At 36.8% G+C, this 21,160-nt stretch overlaps 1 protein-coding gene across 1 annotated transcript in view; it reads right to left on the reverse strand.

Moving 5' to 3' along the window:
* LOC135080147 (alpha-2-macroglobulin-like protein 1) overlaps positions 1 to 13,880 on the reverse strand; it is a 32,787-nt gene extending 18,907 nt beyond the window's left edge. Inside the window, exons 1-5 of the mRNA XM_063974832.1 lie at positions 13,867 to 13,880; positions 12,434 to 12,609; positions 12,270 to 12,342; positions 11,742 to 11,904; positions 1,313 to 1,480 (exon numbers count right to left, since the gene is read on the reverse strand). Of these exons, the coding sequence (XP_063830902.1) occupies positions 1,313 to 1,480; positions 11,742 to 11,904; positions 12,270 to 12,342; positions 12,434 to 12,609; positions 13,867 to 13,880 (594 nt within the window). The remainder of the gene's footprint in view (positions 1 to 1,312; positions 1,481 to 11,741; positions 11,905 to 12,269; positions 12,343 to 12,433; positions 12,610 to 13,866) is intronic.
* Positions 13,881 to 21,160: the final 7,280 nt, after the last annotated feature.

A 21,160-nucleotide genomic window follows, 5' to 3' on the forward strand; every position in this document is an offset into this window, starting at 1 on the left:
CACAAGCAATCTGTCACCATTAATTAGTGTCTTTCTTTAGCTGATTAACTCGAGCAATGAACAAGTAATGTCCCCGGAGTGCAGTCCAAACATTTTTTGAAATTACAAGGTACCTCATTACGTCCTCTGGTGAACACGTTAATGACTAAACAAGCAGACTTTCATTGGACAATTAGAAATTGATCAGATTGATTTCGATGCAGAACTATGAGATCACTTTTAATAAGAATCTAATTTCATTGATTAGTTTTTGTCACCATTTTCTGAACGCTAACTAAAGTGTATACTGTAGTCAACAAATAAAACAATATCAAAGAGTTAGTCACAGCACATACACTTACACCCGTATTCACAAACGATGCTTGCTTAAGTGAAGCAGCAAATCGAACGCACAGCGTTGAATAGAGCTCTGTGATTGGTTCGTGTGTGGCTCTTTGCGTCCACGCGCACTGTGGGACCTCATAGTAGGTAATGTTTGAGAATACGGGCGTTAGAAGTTTTACAAATAATGCAGGGAATATAATATAATCTATTGGCTATAATTTGCTTCAATTTCGATACAACATGATCAGAGAGTCTAGCTAACAGCATCAATTACGAATTTGCATGAAATTTTAATATCTAGCCTAGATTTCACACCTAGATATTGTCTATTTTTAACCTTCGCCATGTTGGCCTTGATTTTCAACGTGTTCAAGTCATTTTATCTATCCCTTAGCTAGCTCAATTCCCAGCACCAACAAAACTTGCTCATGTTGTAACTGGGCGATGCCCATAATATGCGTCCTAACAAACTGCGTCGCTCTCATTCTCCACTAATAGCTGGCTTAGTCCAAAGCACCATAAGAACCTTTCACCAAGCTGTCCTAGATCAGGATGATCTGCCACTAACCTGTGCGCCATCTGCCATCTTGACTCTCAGCGTCCATTTCCCGGTAGGAGCGCCAACCAGCTCGTGTTGCAACTGGGCGATGTCCATGCGAGTCCTGACTTGGAACCATTGCGCCGCTCTCATTCTTCACTAATAGCTAGCTTAGTCCAAAGCACCAGAAGAACTTTTTACCAAGGTGTCCTTAATCAGGATGATCTGACATTTTCAAGGGGTGCCACTAACCTGTGCGCCATCTGCCATCTTGACTGTTAACGTCCATCTTCCGGTAGGAGCGCCAACCAGCTCGTGTTGCAACTGGGCGATGCCCATGCGAGTCCGCACTCGGAACCATTGCACCGCACTCCCACCGTAGCTCAGCCTCAAGCACCAGCAGAACTTCTACAAGGATGCAAGAAGAAGTTGCTAAGGGCTGTCACTAACCTGCGCACCATCCGCTAGCTTCACCCGTAGCGTCCATCTGCCAGTAGGAGCTCCAACCAGCTCATGTTGTAACTGAGCGATGCCCATGCGAGTCCGCACTCGGAACCATTGCGCAGCCCTTGTACCCTCCCACGCACCTGCAGGACCTTCCAGCCAGACTTCGTCGATCTGTAACGAAAAGGCGTTTTTGAGGATACTAAACCGTACACTGTCATTGCGATGGGCGTTTGTTTCTGATCAAACAATTGAAGCGATAATTGACATGTTTTACGAAAGAAACGACGAGCGTGCTGTCAAGACTACAAAGGTAGGTAGATTTTTAGAGTAGGCGCACACCGTTGATTTTTCGTCGGCCGATAGTTTAGTCGGGCAGTTGATCAGTATGGGCATGTATGGGAGTGCGCACACTACGCCGATTCGATTTGACCGATTCTTCATACAATTTAAAATCGGGCACAACTATCGGTCAATTAAAAATCAACGGTGTGCGCGCCTACTTATGAACCTAGCTAATGTATGCCCTACCGCCTCTACCCGACATTTGAACATAATATTACGATTGCAAGCGTCTAAATTTCTAAGGAAGAAAACTCTGGTTCAACGAAATTCTAGGACACAGAATCAATCAATGACAATTTAATAATTAATTTTAGACTGGCATTTTGCATAATTATATTCTATGTGACAACTTTATAAATGTACCTATGACACAATACTTTGACTATAATGATCGGTTTTAGCATACATTGTACAAATTAAACACAAAACGCTCATCAGACCTTCACCCATTGACCGTGTTAAACTACCGCTGAGTCCACATAATAAATGGTGCGAAATCGTTGACATTGTCGAACGAAGTACAAACAAATATTTTATGATTGGATACGTCGCGTTCGGAATTTCGTTGTCTGGAGGCGTAGCATATCGTTTCTTTGCAGCTTTACTTAAATCTCATGTTTCCGATTTTATTAATTTAGGACAACCTACAATACAAATACCTACAAGTAAAAGGGTTTACATACAGTTGTCTTAGGACTAGATGATTTGTGATTTCGCAATTCTAATGCTTACAATACTTACGCTCACAATAGAATACTTAAATTAAATTGATCTTGCATTAAGAGCAAACAATGGATTCTGCCAGGAATATCTACCAGTTTTTAAATCAACTTGTTACTATCTGAGCCTTAGATTCTGGTGGCTTTACGTTAAAAGAGGTCCTATTTCCAAATAGAAGTTCTTAAACGTGCTTTACTCTCTTTGCCAATAAAGACACATGAGCCTAAAGTTGCTTTTAGCTATGTATTGTCTTGTGGTCAAAAACACTTCAATCAAGGATCACCCATCTCCAGCAAATTCCATCGTGAATCTCAAAATAGCCAGCCACCTCAAAACCGGTCGCGTCAAGCTCCCGTAACACTGACCCACTTGTGAGGGCATGCAAATCTTGTTTATGCGAAATTCACCGGTTTCTCTGCACTCGATGTCGATACATTAACCGTTAATTGCTCCTTTAAATACCGGTAGAGCTTTACACGTTACCAGAATAGATATCTTGGAAATGGGGCAGTCTCTAATGCTTCCTCAAGTGTTTCTCTACTTAGGCAGATTGAGGTTGCTTGCACACTATTGTCAGTCTTTATGAGATACCACAGGATCTGACATGGCTCAATTGGATCAATTCGCTATGCCTAAATCATCCATTAGTCTCTACATTGTAGTTTCCAACAACAAAGGACGATTATGTAACAAAATGATGATATATTTTTAAAACGTGCTTTGCTTCATCTCTCTTCTAATAATAATGTATGTACCTAGGTGCATGACAATCATTATAAAACTTGATTGGGCTGATTGGTTAACTTTGAGCAATAAATTCACTTCATTGATTGACGATATTTTGCCATTTTTGTTTAATGCTATAGACCTACTTTTTGTCGACTGTTACAATAATAAAGCATTTCTCAGTATTTTGTCAAATATACCGTTCGATTAATTAAAATTGATGACACGGAATTAAATTGTTATTTATTTGTAAACCACGTCACACCTAAAATATTTGTTGCATAATACGAGTATTCTAAGGGATTCTTGGTAATATTAAAATTTGCCGAAGGTTTTCTCATGGCTGTCGCCATGTATTTTGCCGGTAATTTATTGTTTTAATCGGACACATCGAAGATTTATTTACATGTTTATTTACTAGCCTTTGGCTGTACCTAAGGCGTACATTGAGATTCTCTAATAGGTATACCTCCATTCTAGCTCTACACATTACTTGAGAAGACTTGAAATGCACTTTTTAACCGTAATTTTGCTATTATACTAAAATTTGCAACATGTCCTATAACTGTTTTACCTAAAGTGCATTAATTATTATCTCTCCTTTTCTCTATGCTATGGCCAGATTTGTAATCTATACTAATATCAGGCATGTCCTTTATACATCTTGCTGATTCCATGAAGGTATTTCTTAAAACTTAAATGCATTTATTTCTTTCTAACTTGAGCCATTTCACAAAAATATTCCGCGCGAATTTAGGTAAAAGCTGTCAAAGCAACGTCAAAAGAGTAAAAAGAACGCCGAAATGGACAAAAAAATCTTGAGCCGTGACCGTATTAAGACTTGATATAAGTTATTAATTTTAAGGTAGATGAATAAGGTATTCAAACTTGATAAATTAATTTAAAATTTTAATAGAGTTTATTTAGTCTATTATGTTTCGATTCATAATGAAACACGAATAGGAATAATATGTAAAATATATATTAAGTACAAAATAATGACCGTCATAATAGTGAAAAAAAAATCTGCCCCCTTACAGCTCCATCATCGCACCCTGGATATCATTTAGGGACGAAGTATTCGTCAAGGCGAATCACACAAGCCCAAACTCCATAGGGTTCTATTGTTTTGTTATGGAGTTGCAATGGAGGTGGCCATTGCAACTCCTTCAGATCCATTATCAGACAGAGCTAAGAAATAAATAAATAAATATTATTACCTATTAGTAAACAAATAACTAAAATAATTCATCTTACTTCTTACTAGTCTTACTAATATTATAAATACGAAAGTTTGTGTGGATGTCTGCATGTTTGTTACTCTTTCACGCAAAAACTACTGAACAGATTTTGATGAAACTTTACAGTACAGTACAGCAGTACTAGGCAGTCTGTGTTCAACTATCACTCGGGTCGGACGTTCCTATCGCAAGACCTTTGGTTCACTCAGTTCCGATACGACTCTAGTGCTGTGTGTAATATTTAATAACTGCGAAATACATTGAGTTTATTAATTTCTATGAGTGGATTACATTTTGCCTGAGACCTACGCCATGAACCGTGAACCAGAAGACCCTGTCGCCAGCGACAGCGACGCTCATCCATCCGGCGTCGACTAGAATAACAATGTATAGGCTATAATTTATGACGATCTGTGACAAACTAAATTTCAAGCAGGTGAAGCCGCGTGCAATACTACATATTTCATAGTAGCTTTTTTCCCGCGACTTCTTCTGCGATGATGTGGAAAATGGTTCAATTAAAATTAAATTATTCTAAGAAAATTAATTTTGTTAAATGATTATATTTTTTGATATAAAACCTACAAATTGTTATGTTTAAATATTTGAATACTTATAAAATTATGAGATCTTTCTAAAACAAAATTAAAACACTACACCTACCGCAGATTTCTTTGTAAACAATGTTTTTTTGTTTTTCCTTCAAGTGCTAAAATCACCAGGTTATTGTGTGCGCATACTCTGGCGTATGCCACATACAACTGGTCGTCGGAGAAGCATAGATTTCCATTGAGTATACTCCCGCTACCATATTATGGAACTCCGCTAAAACTCTTGAGGGCGCCAACACTTGCTTTTGTATCGAAAATTAGTATGAGCAGCTGCGCACGCGGTTGCCCGTTGCAGGCTCTATGCAACCACACTATTTTAAACCGTGGTCCCTAAGCATGAGATGGGAAACTGCACTCTCTTGAATTATCTTTAATTTGGTGGTGTTAGGGGAATCCTAGGAATGAATACAGACTTTCCAATGGAATCTCCTCATCAATATTGAGACATTGCGAGTTGCAATGCAATTTTATGTTTTCACTTGTTCTTTTATTATAATCTGACCTTGATTTTTCAAACACGTGTCAAAATAAAATATAATTTAAATCAAAAGTACTAAGGAATATTAATTCATTGATATCAACTACGAGTGTCGCAACAATATGCCCAAAAATAGAACATATTGCTTGTGAAAGCAATAATGACAACAGCGACGTCATAATGTAAACAGTTTACATTGCTTGAATAGTACCTACTAAAGATTATTCGAACGTTGAATACTGATACCGCAGTGGATAATGAGCACATATTTTGATTTCTTCGTGTGTGTGAATTTCTAATGCGACACTGAGTTTCGAACTCAGCGCATTAGGTACTTAGCATCTCTCTATATCTCTATGGAAGCAAGTTATCTCCAAAATAACATTCCACACCTTATGAACCTAGTCAGGTAATAATTTTAATAAAATACGAAGCACGTCATCTATCAATAGGATATAAATTTTAGAAGTTAATAAATTATGCATAAAATATAAACACTATAGTTAATTCATAGAATTTCTTTAAAACAAGTAGCTAGGGGAGACCTAGGAGAGTTGTGACAATTTTTATTTTAGGGGCCATATCTCGCGCAAAAAACATTCTACAGCTATGAATCATACAAATTAATGTAACGCCGTTCCTTCTGTTTTTAAAACAATCACCAAAGTTAACTAAAGTATTAGGGTTTCTAAGAAAATCACCAAAATCTTAGACCACTCCCTCTGTCACAACTCTCCTAGCACCGAGGTAAGTTGTGACAGGTACCGAGGTGAGTTGTGACAGCATTGTATTTCATCTATTAGATATAAAAATACCATAATACTCAATCAAATATGATTTTTTAGCAAAAAAGTACTTTATTCATCCTTTAGTAACAATTAAAACAAATAGTTATAGGATATCGTTACACAGATTGAGCCACATTTCTCCAGCTTTCATTTTTCTCCCACGACACTGGATTTTTTTTATTACATTTTTAGCTAATATAGTCACTTAATATATTTTCTTCCTCTTCTGTAAAAATAAAATAGTCGCGGTGGTATAATCCATAGACGGAGCTTCGCCTTCTGGGTTTACTTAATAAGCCTATTTCTTCTTAATATATCTTGACAAGTTTAGATTGTAAGAGGTCGCAGCGTATCTTAAACTTTAACCGTTTTTAACCTAATCACTTCATAAGCCAGGTCCTATATTTCGAGTCCAGCAAGCAGTTCCTCTATATGGCATTCATGTATAGTTATTAGGTATTCAGAATCAAAAAAGTAGCAGCAGGCAATTAAACAAATTATGAACCTACTAACACACAAAAAAATATCTAAAAACATCGTGGAAATGGCCCATCAGAAAAATTAAGTAAACTAGGAGAGTTGTGACAGGCTGTCACAACTCTCCTAGGTGATTAAAATGACGACTTGGTTCGAATAATATTTTTTATTTTCTAAAAACGATGCGCACACAAAATATCAGTGCTACATTTTGAGACCTGAATAACCATGCAACTTGAGAAAAAATAACACAACAGTGCACATATACTAAAACATGATTTAAATTGAAATAAAATTTTGACGAAAAACTTACTTTTCGCATTTTTTTGTACACAGACGTCATATTTACGAAACCGTGCCTCGTGCTCCGCCCGCAGGTAGTTAGTCAAGAAGAGCGTCTTAAAAGCGACAAACAAGCATTTTTTCCAGCTTCCTAACTATATTAAGTAAGGAGAAATCGTCCTTGTCACAACTCACCTCTGTCACAACTCTCCTAGGTCTCCCCTACTAAAATCGTACTGGAAAAAAAGGTATTAATATGTTATCTAATTTATTTAATAAACGTCAAATTTTATCAAAGATTTTGGATTAAAGTATTTGGAAATATTTTATAGCCTACATAGAAAAAAATTAGGATTCTAATCGTGAAAGAATTTTTTTTCGGAGCCTATTGCCTCCAAACAAAGAAATAATTAAATCTTTCCTCTTTTATTAGTATAGATTTAACAACAAAACTTCCCTCTCGAAACAAAACGCTTCTTTTTCTTCTTCACGAAACAAAACTCAAAGCGGATAAATAAATAAACAAATCGATGGGTGCCTGGAATAAAGCCGCAATAGCCATAGCAGCAGTTTTCCGATTAAGTGATTTTAGTAAACTGCGGGTCCCTATACACCTTTTGAATTTTTTTCAGAATTTTATCTTTGAAACTGCCTGATTTACCAAAAGCACTATGGATATTGAATCGTTATTCCCATTCATAATTTAAAATTTGTTGACCGGAATAATCGTGCCATATACAATGTTAAAACTTTTATTTAAAACTTCTACAAGCAAACGGCTATTACTGTATCCTTCAGATCAGCGCCTGAGGCAATATTGCTGTTTGATTAATTGCACACTTTTTACCGGAATAAAACCACAATGGACTCTTACGGAACCGACTTTCAATGTATGAAGCGGCAATATGTATTTATACCTTTTTTAAAGTATATTCTAAGCACTATAACCTTAAGCACATTAAATGTTACTCCAGAAAAAATAACGCGTCGTTTGATATACAAACCGTTTTGATACGCCTCTTAGTTTAGAATTATTCAAAATTGTCACTAAATCTCTTCTCCTGTAAAATTGTGTTTTGTCGATTGTGGCTTTATTCCAGGCACCCATCGAAATCTTTGGACAATTTCACAGCGCCATCTAGTCCCAAAATAAGCAACTAATATGCTTGTGTTAAGGGTGCTAGCTTAATGGATATACTACTTACATACTTTTTTTATAATTTATTTATTAAATTAAATACATAGTACTACATAATATACATAGTTACACCCAGATCCGTCAAAGAAATTAAAATTCATCATTTCAATTTCTGCTCGGCCGGGAATCTAACACGGGACCTTTCAGCATATTAGTCCGTTTCGAACCACTATACCAAACGGCCGACTCGAAACAGGGACCTGAAAATGAAAATGAAAATGAAAATATTTATTGCCAGAATCAAACAATACAATAACTAAAAGACAGACCTCCACACTAGGCATTGCCTGTCCTGTGGAGGAGAGAATAACGATTAACAGGTAGAATTAAGTACGGCTAAGCTGAAGCGTTATTTAAGGAACCAATAAATCGAAAATATGAAAAGTACACAGAAGACGAAAAGGCATCAGGGATGGATGTAGGGTGTGTGCTGTTGTGTGTAAAAGTGTAGATGTGTTGTGTATAAGTGTGTGTGTGTGTGTGTGTGGGGGGGGGTCTTCAATTATTTATTCTAATAAATTCTTCAGACTCATCATATGTCCAGTTCATCAGGGTCCGTGAGACGAGAACCTTTGCTTCTCTGACCGTGCAGTATTTATAATCACACAACCTGACAAGTTTATTGTAGATGTGTGGGAAGAGGAAGTTACCAAAACGCCGAGCAAATGAAGTTTTTACAGCGGGACAGGGAACTCTAAAAACACGCTTTTCGAGCAATTCGCCGTAACAATCAGAGTTCAGAACAGATTTGTGCATGGACACAGCAACCCTTAAGTAAAAGAGTCTTCTGACGCTGAGAACCTCGGCATCCCTGTATAAGGCCACTGTCGAGTATCGGATAGGTTTCCTTAGCGCCACTTTTAAAACTGCTCTTTGGGCTCTTTCGAGAGATATAAGAGTAGTAGATGCCGCTCCACCCCAGGCTCGAATACAGTAACCCAAGACAGACTGACCCAAAGCCATGTATACAGATTTCAGGGTTGAACCATCAATTGAGTCCCGAAGATTTCTCATTACGTAGATTAGTTTCCTAACCTTTCGGCATAGTATCAAATGTATTTGGTCGCCGTATAAATCACCGCTTCACGACACGAACGCACGTAAACGTCATGGCGGGAAAAATGACACAGGTCCTGCCTTGACGGGCGCTCGCGCCATACTAATCGATGTCGGCTTGCGCATTGTAATTTATACTGATATTCACATCAATATTTTGACAAAGCGGTTACTAATATTTAAACAATAACTGTAGAAATCAATTCTACAATGAATATTCTTTATTTTGGGATACTTTTATTGCAGTTATTGCTGTGTTTTTAAACCAAAAACCACGATCAAAATGTGACGTTAATCTTCAAATTTGCCAAATTATTTTCAGATTTTACTCAATAATGGTAATGAAATTCAAGAATCTATTTCATTAATGGACTACAAGAATATATGTCCGATGATTACTACATATTTTTAAGCTTATTATATGAGCAGAAATAATAGATACAGGACTTTGAAATAGAGTCTGCGGCAATTTTTCCGTAAAATGGTTGTAGGAGATGGGGCACTGTGATTTAAGCAAAATAGTTTTAGTAAATCCGTTTCATTAATGGTCAACAACAAGGATTGACCTATCTTTCGCAGTTATTAAATAATCTCTGGGTGTTGCTTAAGATAGTAATTCATGCTTCCGAAATCTTAGAAATTCGCACGAAAATGTAAAATGGCTCTTAAAGGTACACATGTCCAGTTTTTTTGCTTATTCCATGAAGGTATTTCTTAAATGCAATAATTTCTTTCTAACTTAAAGGTACACATGTCCAGTTTTTTTGCTTATTCCATGAAGGTATTTCTTAAAACTTAAATGCATTTATTTCTTTCTAACTTAAAGGTACCCGTCCAGATTTTTTGCTTATCTCCGTAACCTTTATCGGTCGCGAACCGAGAATACCCAATTTATCAGTCAAAACATTTTTAACTAGTTCAATAAGTACCTACCTACTTACTTACTTACTATATTTTATAAACAAAAGATTGGAGACATGTAAAGTGCCTTTTTACTGTATCTGACGTGCGTTCATAAGTGCTTAAGTGCCACCAGTGGTCAAAATTGAAAATATTTTTTATTTTGAATGATTTTGATATTAAATAGTTCTACACAAATGAAGTCTTGGTGGATGCCTAGATCATAATCACAATGTGAAGGTCATGATGAGTCATATTTATCCTTTTTTGCGGGCACTTTTTACTCATCTAATAGATAATCATTATAATCATGGTCCGGCAGATCGTGAAATTGACGTCCCATTCAGAAAACATGTGCTCACGAAGGTAATTGGTATTATTGGTATTAAATAACATGTCATGTTAAAACACCACTCACGCCCGAGGCCGGTCATGACTGGTCATGACCATAAACATGACAATAATAAAGCTTTTAGCCGTAGAAGGATTTAATTAAATGTTTGAATTTGATGCTATTTAGTTATCACATAAACTTTAAGCAGCATAATAAATGTAGATTGAAAACTAATTTTGCTTTTGCATTTCATAGGTTTTGGACTCCAAAATTTGGACATCGTCGTGTCGTGACAAAGGTACCAAATGCACCCTTTGGTTCCGGAGATCACTTTAATACCCTAAGCGTAAGCGTAAGCGTTGTCTTTGGATCTTAGTTAGAGGGAGCTTACTTGCTGTATTTTCAGGTTCTTTTGCTCCTCTGTCCTTAGATTTGGTTGGCCTACTCCTTCATCCTTCAAGGTTGAAATTTAGATACCAGCCACTGCAATATGTGTGGGCTATTCTCGTCAAGCAATCGTCTGGCCAGCGTGGGGAGTGAAATCCCACACTTCCTCCTGAAGTGGGAATTTAGTCTCCATTTTCCAGATCTCATGTTGATGATGAAGATGGGAGCCTAATCTAGGAGGTAGGAGTATAATCAGCTGAATCAATAAGAGGAACTTACTACACCATGAGCTGGTGTCAGGTCCGGCTTCAGCACTATAACTCGTGCTCGCAGCGTGTCCCCCAGCCGGTAGCGAGAGCGCTCTGTGTGGGCAACTACGACCCGACCGCTTGAGATGGTCACTGCTAGCTCCCGCTGCCACGAGCACTTGGATTCGGGGTACCTAAAGGATTAGCATCAGCTGTTATAACAAGACGTACTCACCACACCATGAGCTGGTGTCAGGTCCGGCTTCAGGACTATAACTCGTGCTCGCAGTTTGTCCCCCGGCCGGTAGCGAGAGCGCTCTGTGTGCGCCACTACGACCCGACCGCTCGAGATGGTCACTGCTAGCTCCCGCTGCCATGAGCGTTTGGATTCGGGGTACCTAGAGGAATTAGCATCAACTGTTATAACAAGATGTACTCACCATACCATGAGCTGGGGTCAAGTCCGGCTTCAGTACTATTACTCGTGCTCGCAGCGTGTCCCCCGGCCGGTAGCGAGAGCGCTCTGTGTGGGCAACTAAGACCCGACCGCTTGATATGGTCACTGCTAGCTCCCGCTGCCACGAGCACTTGGATTCGGGGTACCTAAAGGATTAGCATCAGCTGTTATAACAAGACGTACTCACCACACCATGAGCTGGCGTCAGGTCTGGCTTCAGGACTATAACACGTGCTCGCAGCGTGTCCCCTGGCCGGTAGCGCGAGCGCTCTGTGTGCGCCACTACGACCCGACCGCTTGAAATGGTCACTGCTAGCTCTCGCTGCCATGAGCATTTGGATTCGGGGTACCTAGAGAGAGAGAGATCAACCGTTTGTTACTCTTGTATAGACCTTGGGTAAAGATACGTTCAAGAATTAGGGAGTTGGATGGTGAATGAAAAAAGCTGCTGAAAGTACCTATCTATAAGCGCTACGAATTCCAACCAACTTTACTTATTTATTTGCTCTTCTTGAACCAATTACTCTAATCAAACAAATATAGCAGAAGTTAATATTTATATGGCCCAGTCGCTTGGTCATCTAAGTTTTCAGAGGGAACAATCACTAAGCCATTGTTGAGGTATAAAACTAGAACAAGTTTTTTTTCATGTAACTAATTCGAGGAGAATTTATTGAGTAGGTAGGTATGTGAAAAATTAAAATAAGTCACTCACCATAAGCTTACCACCAACTTTGCTTTAGTATTTGGTTTTTGTGGAACCGCGATGTCAATGCAGCCACCATCACCTACAACATAAATAGATTCGGATTCCACACAATTTATTCCAGGAAAACCACAGGACCTTTTAAAGGGCCTTCCTTATAATCTAATACTTACCTGGTGGAAGTTCTCTCGATGCCATGGCTTCAGCCTCGTCACCAGAGATCAAGGTGAGCTCCATCCTCGCAGGGCCATCTGGGGCGAACCTGGATACACAGGCTCTATTGCTGCCCCCAGCTGTGAGCACTCCTGGCGCTAGGAACAGGTGGTTCAGGTCTGTGCAGGGGTATGGGCTGGAAAAGATGAATTGATGATAATAGTTGCTGAATTGTAATGTAGCTTGATACGGTTTTATATGCAGTTTAGGTTACTGTCCGTGATTTTCACTCGGTATGGGGCACACTGAAAATCAGTGTCGTGGCCTTCCCCACCGTGGGCCACGGTATATGCTGAGTGGAGTAGGTACTATTGCGATGGGCATCGCTGTTGCGACAGGATGGCACTGCTCAGTTCACTTTTTATTTCCTTGTAATATTGCTTAAATGGTTCACTACAAGGATTTTTATTAATGCTCCCAGATAGTGCTATGAAATGGTGTTTAATTTACGAAATTCGTGCTACTCGTATAGGTTATGCAAATCTATGGTCCTTTTACGCCACGCGGATCACGGATCACCCCCTTATAAATAACTAGCTTAAATTGACATTTAGTAAGGAAATGACATTTTAATCCAAGGTTAATCCTAGGTGTGTAACTCGGTATTGGTTCAATATAATACTTTAAAGCAACAAATTAAGTAGGTACTTCTGTTTATTTTTAATTGAATGACGCCGATGACCCAGATCAAAAGTCTCAGATGGAAACTGAGCTGAGATTGAGAACCAAACTCGCATTTAATGTGACTATTTTTTTCTAGAGAAATATCATAATTAGCGCTGTAATGCAAAAACTACATTTAATAAGGAGCTTGTTAATTAAGTACTAAGTATGTATGAGAAATACACAATACATTTTGAAATTTTCACATAGAATTACACCATTTTCATGACTTAGTTCGATCCGTTATTGGTATTTAGGTAGGTAAGTAATACGATTATTTTATTTATGTCAACTTTATGAAACACGAAGTGTACTTCGATTTTACTAAATTCTTAATATAAACTGAAGTGATTTTAGTGCTATAATAGTTACTACCTTTAATCTAGATTTCCAGCCGACTTAAGACAACATAGAGTTGAGTTACAACAAGTTGTTTACCCATAATAATTATCATTAAATTAAATAACAATATCAATCATCGTCAATCGCAACAAGCTATCAAACGGCATAATAAAAATCTATGGGCTTTATTTCCCATGGCGGCCAAGGTCACGATGCGCCGGGACAATTACATCGTAACTGTTTCCTTATAGTAAGAAACAACCATGGCCTTCTTTACTTTACATGCAAACTAGTTTGTATAATCTTTATAGTTATCTACAATAATACAAATTTTATACGAAGACAAAAAGAGGAAAAGTGGGTAGGTAGGTAATTTTACAGGCCGTACCTGATATAAGCCATGAAAACTAAGTATTTATCTAATTAACTAACCCAATTTTTAAAAATACATGACATTGATTGCCTACATACTTGTTCTATTTTTTCAAAATAAATGGGTAACACTAAAATCAGTTACTTACATCTCGGCTGCCGCAAATATTATTTCCAATTTGCTCAAGTAACCATGAAAATTTCGTGGATTATGTTAAAGAAAACAATTGAAGATCATAATCTCTTTCCAAAAACAAACGAGAAAATTTTTAGGAAAACATGATCAGCCCCCTTAGACAAAACGCACTTTTTGATCGAATCGAAAATCGAATCCGTCAAAACTCCATACAAAAAAGGGGCTTTGCGACCACTTTTCGACTGGTTTGCGATTATAATTTGCACTTTGTCTAGACCCACAGGTTCCCGCCATTTTTGTTTTGTACAAACTTTTTTTTTGTCACGGCGGCGTAAGAAAAAGTTTCGTCAGCCAGTGTTTGAACTTTTTTGTGTAATTAGTTTATGGCATCGGAATTAGATTTTTTGCCAAATTAATAATTTTGATGAAAAGATGAAGAGATGTCTGTGTTATGGACAGGGCAGGTTCGAAATTATAAAATATTGTTGTAAAAGTCCGTAACGAAGTATGTTTCGTACAAAACAAGCTGTTTAAAATTATCATCAAACAATGAACCTTGTCTTGAGGCCGGAGCGGATATGGCTATCAAATTGCAAGTAATGAATCAACATCTCGAACTTCTAAAACAGTTTTGTGTAGCTAAGGAAGGATGCACAGTAATATGCATAACTTAGTAACTACTGTATTTCTTTGTAAGTTAGTATAGGTAGGTATCTACGTTGTATAAATGGTTTGGTCAATAAATGGTTTGGAAGAAAGCAGTTGTAAAAAATAACGATTTTAAAAAGCTTAAAAACACACACGATAGCTAGATTAAAAATTTTTGGAAGTCGGAAATTAAATTTTTACTGCAGTTACGTTTATAGTTTCTACAATAAATTAACCAGCAAAGTACCTATTAATATAAAGTTCATTAAAATAATTGGAGTATTCTCATTGATATTCGTGTCGTATTGTGTTTAATGAACTTCAATGATTAGGTACCTAATGTTATATTGTAAAGGGAACTAATATTAATAAAACTAAAAGTACTTATAACTATTACTTATTGTGATATTTTTACAAAATTTTGAAGGTGCGATCATAGACTTTTTGAAGTACACTTTTTTGTAGAGACTTTTACAAAAAATACGAACCTTGTCATATTTTGTAGCTCACTGAATTCACCAAACTTAAAACACATCAAAACCAACATAAATAAAATATACGCCCACTTCATTTTGAAATTCAATTTTTATTAGCACTGGAATTAGAAAGTCACACTATCCATTTTCTTCAATTAAAATCCACAAAATAAATAAATAAGTTATTTTTATAATCGCAATATCACAATTTAAGATGTCACTTTTATGTAACTGGCCACTAGTGAAACAATTTAGTAATAAACTTTTTCAATTTTAAAATAGGAATAGTTTTTTGTAAACCGCTCTACATTCGCGTGTTTTTGCCGGCACTATTAAAATTAATGTAACTTTTTAATCTGTATAAAAGTAATTGAACTTTTTTTTTATATTTATTCACCGCTCTGCGAGAGCTATTTTTGCCGATAGACTTTCTTATCTCGTTCGAAACCAGATAGATCGGAAGAGGAACCGGTGAGAGACGCGCAGCGACTATGGACCGGTACCAATGCAAAGGTCGCGAATGTATGCGGCAGGTGTGCCCAACTTATTACCCTTTTTCGTTAACGGTACATGATGTGGGCTAAATAAATAATTATGTCGTTTATTTTTAAGCTTCACGCTAAGTGGTTTCCGAATGCAATAATTCTGAGAAGTTGCAGTAAAAGTATTTAATTAAGAATTATGACGGGAAAAATTAAATGCTATCAGGGGAACAGCGAAAAAAGCTTAATTGCTGTAAATTGAAAATAAAATCTGTGTTAAATTTGTGAAGTAGCATTAATTAATTTTGTGAAATTATTTAAAAAATACATTATCCTCTTCCTGTTACAAGGAACTTAGGAAATAAACTTTTATTTTCTTTCTGCATGCACTTTTTAAACTTCATGTCATGTCGTTATAATTATAACGACATGAAGTTTAAAAATTCAACTAATGTTTTTTAATTAGGTACCTATTCATGAAATTATGACTGTATTAGTAAAAGTGATTTAAACGGTACTTTAACACTGACTTAAACTATGAAAGTAAAATGTTACCTCTATACGTTAAATCAGTACTTTAACCGAGTTAAAAGCCAATTAATTAATTAGCCTACAACTGTTGCGCGCCCCTGCCTGGGTTAATAGGTCGATCGTCGACCGCGACAGCAAAACAATAACTAAATCCACGACATGTTATTGTTACAGTTGCTCTGATTTTTTCATTACAAACATAAATTAAGTACATAATATTTTTAATTGAGATTAAATTACTGGAAATATTATCAAACTCTACCGCCCGTATTCACGAAAGATGCTATCTTAAGTGAAGCAGCAAATCAAACGCACAGCAATGAATAGAGCTCTGTGATTGGTTTGTGTGTCACCCTGTGCGTCCACGCGCACTGTGAGACCTCATAGTAATGTTTGTGAATACGGGCGTAAGTACGAGTATGTTAAATCTGTGACAGCGGGAAGTAAAGTGATATGAGTTAGGTATTTTTGGATATTTCATATTATGGGAAAACCTGCACAATATTCCTTGTCTTTTAGAAAAAGGTACTTTTACTACCGTGGAATTTATAATTTGATTTTTAAACTTGTGATCTTTGTTGGGGCGTCTAGATAGATAGGTTTTTGTTTAAGTCTGTTAATGGTCTAACCATAGGTACTTAAAGCAAATTGACCTTGAAAGAAATATCATCAAACTAGTTACAAGCTTGGTTGATAAGATAAATAATAATGTTTACATAAGCAACTGCACTCAGGAGGATTTGATGAGTGCTGCTGACAACGCCACTCTTGTGGCGGAGTTTTGGGTTGACACTGTGTAGGTTTGTTGTCGACACGAAAAGAAGAAAAAGATAAGTAATTTAGCCATTATGACTAAATTATGACGAATGTATACTGTAGAGGCAATGAAGACTGTCGTGCACTGAACTCTACAATCTTTTTAATCTTAATTATTCAGGTTTAAAACGCAAAATAATTGTATACAAGTTACGATTTAACGCTTTAACTGACGATTGTTAGAAGAATTTTGGCTTAAAGGATCGCGTTGGTTTGACTGAACCTTTAAAAACCTGGGAAAACTAAAAATATAATAATGGCGATGATAGTTTCCACTTATCTTTTCCATTTTACCTTAATTTCTCTGTTAAGGAAGCACCTTTTAAAATCGTTAAGGAAAAAGTGTTGCTGGACGGGAAAAGTCTGAATTAAGCTAAGACCATCTAACTTCAACCGTAACTATAACCCAGTATTTTTTGTATGGAGTTTGACGACAGATTTTTAACGTTTATTTTAGTTAAAGTAAGATGGTGCTATCCAGCCTAAGAAACTTAGGGTCCAAGTAACTAGTTTTGATAATTGTGATTGCATTAAAACAGCAAGTGTCTAAATGTTTATTGTTTAATAAAGAAACGAGACACAAATGACAAAGAAAATGTTAAATTAAAAGCAAACAAAGTGAACATTTAGTCTGACCCATCCCGGATGCAGATCCATGGGGTTGTCAGAGCGTGTCGCCATTGTGTGGTGTTTACCCACGGCTAATGTGGCTAATGGCGGCTATGGCAAGTTCACACTGTGGTGTTTCATTTAATATACTTACACCCGTATTCACCAACGATACTTGCTTAAGAGAAGCAGCAAATCGAAAGCACAGCGTTGAATAGAGCTCTTTGATTGGTTCGTATGTCACCCTGTGCGCCCACGCGCACTGTGAGACCTCATAGTAATGTTTGTTTTGTGAATACGGGCGTTGCATAGTTACTAGTACTTGCACGTGACTTTCACCCGTATTTACAAACGATGCTTGCTTAAGTGAAGCAGCAAATTGATCGCACGTCATGTTGAATAGAGCTCTGTGATTGGTTCGTGGGTCATCCTGTGCGTCTACGCGCACTGTGAGACTTCATACTAATATTTGTGAATGCTAGGTCTTGTTTTTAGCACGTGACTTTGCGTAGATTTTGATACAAAAAGTAGCCTTAATGAAGCGTGATTTAGATAAGTTTTGCAGTGTACCTCTACCTACGTCCTAAAATATTGACAAATCTAATCCTGATACCTTATTGCACTCGGCTTTCCCCCTGAAATTCAGCAACCAATCACTGTGGTTTTAATAGGTGCTATAAATTAATGTAAATGGTATACCTATCTTGTCCAGTCACACTTTTATTGATTGCACACTCTCATTAAAATTCATTGTTTGTGATATTTTATTTTGCTTAGTTGTGAAGACACCTTTACCCGTCTTCACGGGTAATCAAGATTTTATACATTTTCTTAGATTCTTTATTAGGTATAACTAATATCCTAAAAACACCATAATTAATTTTTATATTTAAATACGAGTTAACAAAAACAAAGGAAAACTCAGGTAAGAAAACTTTAGAATAGCGCCATCTAAACGATACGCGTAGAACTACTTTTATTGAAGAGCTTTACAATTTCCAGCACCAGTGACGCTTTGGTACCATCCTAGTTTTCATGGTTTCCAACAGATGGCATTTTATTGCAGTTTCAGTTCAATATCAACAAAAAGCAGAAAAACAAAATTTATATTAGCAACATTATGAAGCAAAAATACTTTTTCCAGATAATTTATAAAATGCCAATAAATTGAAATATTTAAGGTAATTCTTTTCTATTTTCTTTGCACGGAGTATGAGTGAAAATTCATGCTGGTAGATGCGCGAATGAAAAATGACGTGTGACGTGACGCGACGATTTATTATTTTATATTGACAACGATTGTCATTAAATCTTAAATTATACAATCTAACAAATAATTTAAATCTAAAAAAGAAGATAACTGGTGAAATCTTTATACTTAGATTAATTAAATAATGAAATGCGCAAAATCAAAGATCCAAATTCGAAATTCGAATTTGCTCACGCGCTGCAATGAGGCGTGCTTAGCCTCAGTATTATTTTTTCACTTGAAATAGTGTCGCGTGTGTGTCACAAAAAAACTATAAATAATTTAAAATATCTAGTTTTGTAGTAAATTGTTCCTAGTTTGTGTTTGTGCTTGTGAAAATGGTGATGTGCGTATAGTGATGCAGTTAAAACTGAAGGATTCCTGAGCCTGTTAAGGGTATGTGTTTTCGTTTTAACCTAAGCTTTTAATCTGTTTGATGGAGTGTGAACTTTATCAATTTTACCACGATAGCCACTTACTTACTTCGCATTAAAGAATTTGAATAGCTCTAGTACCTAGGTACTCGTTTTTAAAATCTTATAAGTATTACGGATTATAAGGTGCTACAATCGTCCTTCTCATCCTGACTAACAAGTTTCATATTAAAATCAGATCAGTTATAAAAAGGCATTTTAGTCATGTTTTTTTATCCTTGCCGCATTTTCCGAGCCACGAGCCGAGTTTTTATCCTGTTCATTTCGGCTTATGTTTTCTTCTTTCATAATTCGTGAATAATGTGGATTTATTTAATGAATAGGAATAATAATTTATTTATTTTACACCACAATAATCCATTCTTACATATTAATGTTAGTAACAAATGACTTATAAACTAGTTTGTCCATACTATACAATAAGGTTTGGAGTTTAATTATCTATACTTAATATTATAAATGCGAAAGTAACTCTGTCTGTTTTTGTGGTCTGTCTGTCTGTCTTGCTTTCACGCCTAAACAATTGAACCGATTTTGATGAAATTTGGCAATTAGAGATAGTTTGGGTCCCGAGAAAGGACATAGGATAGTTTTTATCCCGGTTTTTGAAACAGGGACACGCGCGATAAAGTTTTTTTGCGGTAGATAAAATTCCACGCGGGCGAAGTCGCGGGCGGAAAGCTAGTTAATAATAACAGAGTTTGTCACTCTCCGCTACTAAGTATTTTCAGAATGCTATTGTGATCTTTCACTCTTCTTATACCATGTTAACAAATTAAATTAAAGAGATACCTACATAAGTTAAACCCTAGAACTAGATCGATGTGACGCTGTGCACTTTAATAGATGGATCCGATTGGTTCCTGTCCGGGACGTTTGACTTGCTTGCCTGACCCAGATGCATTAGGTTATCCCATTTGCTAAAGTTGGCATTGATCAAAAGTTCTTAATCTAAGAAGTTTTGTGTCAGTGCTTTTGTCTTTCAGTCTATTAGAAAACATGCCGGATAAACATGTAACATAGTTTATAGTATTAATTTATCTGTTTGTTTATACTATGAGAAGTTTACAGTCATTACATACTATTTTCGTTCTTAGTCCGTTCACATGAAACCAGGGAAGAAAATTTTTTGATAGAATTTTCATCATATTCATTGAATAGGCAATATGCTGTTGACATGTCACGTCATAAAAATTAAAACTCTGTGTTTTTTCAGGCAAACATGGTCACACGTATCATGGTAAGTGAAAATCTCATAATTGGAACCATTCCCATGGATAGCAAATGATGATGAACTCTACCATTTCCAACTACCAAACTCGTTTATTGCCTCCATTCATATTCCGAAAACACACCAACTCAAACAATGAAAAACAACAATCAAAACACAAATGAACAGTACGCAAAAACGCGCTAACTCAATTGTTTAATATTGCCACCATTAAAAATTCAGCCAGGGGCACACCTGGCAACACTCCAGCGCTGGGAACCGGCGTTGGCGCCAAATAAAAATTAATTATTATTGCCCGGTTTTCACTTCTCTTTATTGTATATTTGGTGGAGAATAAAATATGGCTGGATGTTATAGAAGGACCAGTCTCACTGAGGCGCTTTGATCAGTAAACATATGCCCGTATTCACAAACGATGCTTGCTTAAGTGAAGCAGAAAATCAAACGCACAGCGTTGAATCGAGCTCTGTGATTGGTTCGTGTGTCGCCCTGTGCGTCCACGCGCACTGTGAGACCTCATAGTAATGTTTGTGAATACAAGTGATAGTAGCTTTGATGAATTCAGGCAGATATTGTATGGCATCAGCTGAATTGGCAATGGGTAGGGCACATAATACGCAGAACTGACGGCCGATGTGGCAGCAAGGTTGGAGGCCACGTACTGGAAAACGCAGCGTGTGACGTCCACCGACAAGGTG

The sequence above is a fragment of the Ostrinia nubilalis genome, chromosome 17 (assembly GCF_963855985.1).
Source record: "Ostrinia nubilalis chromosome 17, ilOstNubi1.1, whole genome shotgun sequence".
Classification (NCBI taxonomy): Eukaryota; Metazoa; Arthropoda; class Insecta; order Lepidoptera; family Crambidae; genus Ostrinia; species Ostrinia nubilalis.